General features: G+C 62.0%; 1 protein-coding gene across 1 annotated transcript; it reads right to left on the bottom strand.

The window, feature by feature from the left end:
• Positions 1-217: 217 nt before the first annotated feature.
• On the bottom strand, positions 218-1552 carry POU3F2 (POU class 3 homeobox 2). Its single transcript, XM_063098132.1, has one exon. The coding sequence runs from the start codon at positions 1550-1552 to the stop codon at positions 218-220; it is 1335 nt and encodes a 444-aa protein (XP_062954202.1).
• Positions 1553-5861: the final 4309 nt, after the last annotated feature.

Raw genomic sequence — 5861 nt, 5'->3', positions numbered from 1 at the left:
AAACACATCATTACACCTGCTACCATTGAAAGGATAGTCCAGTGTCTTAGTCGCTTTCCTTTTCCTGTATTTTTTTTTTTTCTTTATAAGGGACGGGGAAATAATAATTAAAAATAAAGAACAATCAGAAGTTAGAGAGGGAACAAGGGGGCCCGGAAGGGGCCAGGGACCGAAGGGGAGGGGGAGCCCAGCGCTCTGCCCCTCCCCCCGCTCGAGTTCACTGGACGGGCGTCTGCACCCCGTGGTGTGGTGGCGTGTCCCTACTCCCCCCGTACACATCCTCGGCGCCCGGCAGAGTCCCTCCGGGAGGGGTCATCCTTTTCTCTTTCTGTCTCCTGTTACAAAACCAAACTCTCACCACCTCCTTCTCCAGCTGTAAGCTGTCCGCGAGGGAGGTGATCTCCTGGGCCGAGGGCTTGGGGCATTTGAGGAAATGGCTCTCCAGAGCCCCCTTGACGCTCACCTCGATGGAGGTCCGCTTTTTCCGCTTGCGCCCCTGCGCTGCGATCTTGTCTATGCTCGTGGGGCTGCCCGAGGACGAGTCCGCCTCCTCCAACCACTTGTTCAACAAAGGCTTCAGCTTGCACATGTTCTTGAAGCTCAGTTGCAGGGCCTCAAACCTGCAGATGGTGGTCTGCGAGAACACGTTGCCGTACAGGGTGCCCAGCGCCAGACCCACGTCCGCTTGGGTAAATCCCAGTTTGATCCGCCGCTGCTTGAACTGCTTGGCGAACTGCTCCAGGTCGTCCGAGGTCGGCGTGTCCTCGTCAGAGTGCGGGTCGTGATGCGCGCCTGGGTGGCCCGGCGGGCCCTGCGGGGGCGGCGGCGGCGGCGGCTGCTGGTGCGGGTGCGAGTGTGGATGAGGGTGGTGGTCGGCATGGTGCGGCTCGTCGTGCGCGTCCCGCAGGCCGTGGTGGTGCAGCCCGGCCGGCTGCCCGCCGGCGCCCAGCATGCCGTTCACGGTGAAGCTGGGCTGCGAGTAGAGCAAGCCGCCGTTGGACGCTCCCATGGAGGGCGGGAGGTGCGCTGCAGCCGCCGCGCTCCGCCATGCCCCGGGCCCCGGGTGGTGGTTAGCGGCGTGGTGCACCAGATGCGGCGGCCGCTGCTGCTGCTGCTGCTGCTGCTGTTGCTGCTGCTGCTGCTGCTGCTGCTGCTGTTGCTGCTGCTGGTGCTGCTGCTGCAGGGCGCCTGGCCCGTGCAGCTCGTCGCCCCGGCCGCCCTGCTGTACCACCACCGAGGGCTTGATGTCCGGCTGGCCCAGGGGGCTGGTGGACCAGGGGGAGCCGTCGCCGCCGCCCCCGCCGCCGCCCCCGCCCCCGCCGCCGCCTCCACCGCCCCCGCCGCCGCCGCCGTGGGACAGCGCGGTGATCCACTGGTGAGCGTGGCTGAGCGGGTGCCCGTTGCTCTGCAGCGCGCCGTAGTCGCCCTGCACCAAGCTCTGCGCCTCGCGGTAGCCCCCCGCGCCCTGCTGCATGCCGCCGGGAGGCTCAGCGTGCACGATGGAGGCGCTGGAGGTGAGCAGGCTGTAGTGGTTAGACGCTGCGGTCGCCATGACTCTCGGAGCCGGACTGAGCGCTCCGGTTAAAGGAGCCGCACATTTGACAGTTACTTTTTCGCCTCGGGCTCCCTCTCCTCGCTCGCGCTCTTTCTCTCTCCTGTCTTTCTCCCCCAGCCGGCAGCTCCGACGCCCGCTCCGACGCCTTCTGTTGCTGCTCCTGCTATTACTGCTGCTGCCGCCGCCGTCGCCTCCCGCCCGCCCTCGCTCTCTTTCTCCTCCTCTCCCTCCTCGCTCTCGCTCACTCTCCGACTCGCTCAGCGCTCCCCCCTCTCCCTGCTCTCTCCAGCTCTCTCCCGCTCTCTTGGCAGTGCAGACTCGCAGCGGCACGCGCCTGGGCCCCGCCCCCTCCGCCCCCTCCCATTGGCTCCGCGCCCTTTGATTTACGTGGATACCGCTAGCAACCTCCCAGGCCGGCGCCCCTGATTGGTGGAGAGCTGCCCCTCCCCCTCCCCCTGGCGCGCAGTCCTCTTAGCCCTCCTCCTAGTTCCCCCTCGCCTCGCGATTCAGATTCTCTCAGTTCTCACCCCCCCTCTTCTTCCCCACCCCAGGGCCTCCTCCGCCCCCTTTCGGATGGGCCCCGCCCCCCATCTGTCTCCCAGGCTGAGAAGCCGGGCAGGGGGGCGGTCCTGGCGCTCTTATCGACCACAGCCACTTGGAAGACCTGGATTGGGGGGTGGGGGGGGTCCACTTTCTCTCCCTAATAGGGGTTTTGAGGGAGGGAGCGGGAAGGAGGAAGAGAAAGGCTGGGTCGTATCGAGCCAGCAGGAGTCCAATTTTTATTCACCTAGGGACACATACGCACACACCAGCGTCTCTTAAACCTAGAGCCAGGAGCCAGACTTTTCTCCCTGTTGAAGTCTCCTTTCAACCCACGGTTAGAATTTCAGTGCACCAGTGCCTCTTGCTCCAGGGTGTACGGACACTTTTGTCCCAATAAAGGTTCTCTCCTTTCCCTCCACGCCGCGGCTAGCGCGGGCTCTCTTCCCTCTCCATTCCAGGCCCAATTGTCTCCTAGCCCCTCGGCGAACCGGCCGCGCGAGAGGCGGGCTTCGCGGCGCCGCGGCTGCGAGCGGCTCCTGTCACGGCGCTCAGTGGCCCGCTCCGACAGCGCAGCAGTGTGAATTGGAAACAAGACTAAACTCTAAAAGTCTCTGTCAGATTCACACTCGCGTGCGCGCACAGTTTGCGTTTAGAAAACTAGGAGTCTGCGTGGGCAGACCTTCGCCTTGTGTGAACGAGGCTGCGGGAGTGCTGGCTAGGGGTACGCGGCCTCCGGGTGCGGCGGAGTCGCTGAGGGCCGCTCCGGGAAGCCGTGCTGAGGGGGCTGCGTGCTCGTTTCCCCGCGCTCCTGTCTGTGCAACTTTTCCGTTAGCCGCTGGGAAAGGGAGGAAGAATGTGTGAAAGCAAGTGAGCTGATGCTAGGGCACCTTCCTATCAGCAACTTCTGCGGGCGCCAGCGGGTGGGATTAGTCAAACCACCCTCTCAGACATTCGCAGGCCAAGCTCCCTGCTCAGCCTTCAGCCGTGAACTACGAGCAAGGCCTCGGGGACGGTGCACCCGCGGCGTCGCTCGGCTGAGCGCGGGCGCGTCGAGCCGTCAGTTTCTTAGCCGCACGGAGCAGGTGCTTCCTGCCAGTTTGGGAGCCTGCAAGCCCCGCAGCTGGAATCCCCGCGCGGGAGCAGGCTGGATCGGCCGGACCGCTGCTCAGAGCCGGGTGTGTGGCGCGGGTAGTGCAAACTGAATAAAAAGTTACTGCCGGGAAGGGAAAGACAGACCCCGGCGAATGTGAATCACAAACCCAACTCCCATTCCTGGCCCCGCGCGTAGTAACGCCAGCGCTGGCTCTGCCGGCGGTCGTGGGCTTGTGAGGGAAGCCAAATCAACGCTCAGAGGGAGCATTTTAGGGCTTCCGAGCATCTTAATCTAGACAGCAGAATGGAGCGGGCCAGAAAATTCATCATGACTAACAAGGAGCGGTGTCTTCGGGGAGTGGCTGAGCTGTTTATAAATCACCACGCTGAGCACCCGCTTGGGCAAGGCGCTTTGGCTGAGAATTTCCACGTGTCCTGTGTTTATGAGCGTGTGTGTGGGAGAGAGAGAGAAATGGTGAGGGGAGGGGCGAGCCCACAGGCCGCCAGCGGGACGGACCTGCACCCCCCACGCGCGCACCCGCGCGGCGAGGCGAGGCCACACAGCGTGGCGCTCGGTGCCAGCGCAAGCGCGGAGCCACTCTGGCCGCGCGCCTGGGGGCTGCAGGGAATCCTGTAACTTTGCCTGGCTAGGAAAAAATTAAAAAGTCCGAGCCTCAGAGCGCGCAAACTCGGCAGCTGGTGCCGGCGGCTCTTGGACTGCGAGCGAGGGGCCTGGGCGGCCTGCAGGGCAGCCTCCTCCCACCTTGGTCCCGCGTCCCTTGCGCTGGGTGAGAGACTCCCCTTCGGCCTGGGGGAGGGGGGCGCACAGGCCGCGCGCCAGTCACATCCCCTCCAGGCCCGCCGCACTTTCCTTTCCTCTTTTCCCCCTTTCCCCCTGCCCTGGAGCTCAGAGCTCTCACGCAAGGAAGAATCCAGCCGCCGGGAAGGGCCGCGTTCGGATGCTAAGCAGCACCCTATCCCCGCCCCATTTCCGGGGCAGGTGTCTGTTTTTCTCTGGATTTAATTTCACATCTCTCAAGGGACAAGGCCTTTTGCAGCCCGCAGTGTAGTACACTCGAGGGAAGAAGGAAGTTTCCAGACTCATCTCCGAGAGAACTGAGGCGATCTGGCTCCGAGTCAATGTAAAAGTCCCTCCTCCCCATCTCCTTCTGTCCCCCTTTTTCTCCCCCTCCTCCCCGCACAGGGCGCTAGAGTGTGTGTGTGTGCGGGGGGAGGGGGGGACGACGTACAAGAAAAGACTGCACGTGTACATCAAAACTTCCTGTCTGCGATGGAACCTCACTGGCGATTAATACTCAGAGATCCTGCCCACGTTGACGTCCCAGATCTCCACTCCACCCCACCCCCCACCCCCGCCTCAATTCACTGGCCGACGAAGGAGCCGAAATGTTCCAAATAGGGTGAGCCCGGGTAGTTCTACCGGGTTTAATATGCACAATAAATCCCTGGGAGTACACAAAGCAATGCCCTACCGCCGGGCCACAGCCGCTGCAGCCCACCCCCACCGCCGGAGCAGGGCCAGTCGCCGGGCTGGCAGGGCTGGGCGCGCACCGCGGCTCCAAGTGCCACCTCCCCCCAAACCAGTACCGCTTCCCAGCCTGTCGCCGGGGGGTCCGGTTGGCGCGAACGCCGGGTCCTGGGCAGCCTCGGCTTCCCTGTCTGCCTCCTGGCGCGGCGCCACCCTACAGCTTCCGGAGCCTGGGTTCTCCCAGCTTTTAGCTCCAGATGGGGGCCCCTCTACCCTCTCCTCCTGTCTCCCACCGTCGCAGGCGCCGTTCTTAGGGCTGACCCTGTCAGGGCAGAGTCCGCATGTCTGCCTGCCTTTCTCCGCCTGCATAAAAGCACGTTGAAGATGTCTCGGGCAGACACCTCCAGATTTTGATTCAGCTCATTCCTTTTTACTGTTCAAAGCAGCTGTTCAAATACAGAGGCTGCTTACGTTGACGTGGAGAGGATTTCAAACAACCCTAAAATGCTTTGAACTGACAAGGTGTCTTGATATCTCCCTCACTCCAGCACAGCTCCTTGAGAACACTTGCTAGGACAATGGCTGAGCAGGCGGTTCTGGCGGGCCTCGCCGCCTCCGGGCAGACTGCCGGATCCCCTGGGCTCCTGCCGCAGGGACAGGCTGGAGGTAACCTGTGAGGAGACTGTGGCGCCGGCATCAGTCGAGCTCTTCACCTTAGGTCCAGAGGAAGGGCTCTACTCAGTCCATGTCCTGAGTTGGACTAGTCTCAAAAGTGGTGCAGACTCCCTCCTGCTGGGGTGCGCTGCGCGAAGGGGAACCAACCCAGAATATCGGAGCTACACCGAAAAGACACGCGTATTCATCTCACACACTTTCACACTCCTGGAGAGAGTGTGCAGGGCCAGAGTCTCGGCAGCTCCCAGCACCCTGGCCCAAGCCCCCTCGTATCTTCACCAGAGTAACAGTTACAGGATCAGTCCACTCACTGTAACTCGAACTCTAAGGTATTAACTCGTTAATCTAGTAAACACATTCACACCGATTATTTATGTATTTCTATTTACCAGGAATTGGCAGAAAACCCACCATAACCACTCCCATACATTGAGCTGGAAGCACACAGTTATTAAAACAGAGGTGAGATGGCATTCTTTTGATAGATCTTATCTTTTTTCTTAGTTC

The sequence above is a fragment of the Cynocephalus volans genome, chromosome 5 (assembly GCF_027409185.1).
Source record: "Cynocephalus volans isolate mCynVol1 chromosome 5, mCynVol1.pri, whole genome shotgun sequence".
In the NCBI taxonomy this organism is placed as follows: Eukaryota; Metazoa; Chordata; class Mammalia; order Dermoptera; family Cynocephalidae; genus Cynocephalus; species Cynocephalus volans.
This window is presented reverse-complemented; position numbering and strand designations above follow the sequence as displayed.

Coding starts and splice junctions, on each gene's coding strand:
- POU3F2 (XM_063098132.1), bottom strand. CDS start 1,552: ATGGCGACCGCAGCGTCTAACCACTACAGCCTGCTCACCTCCAGCGCC.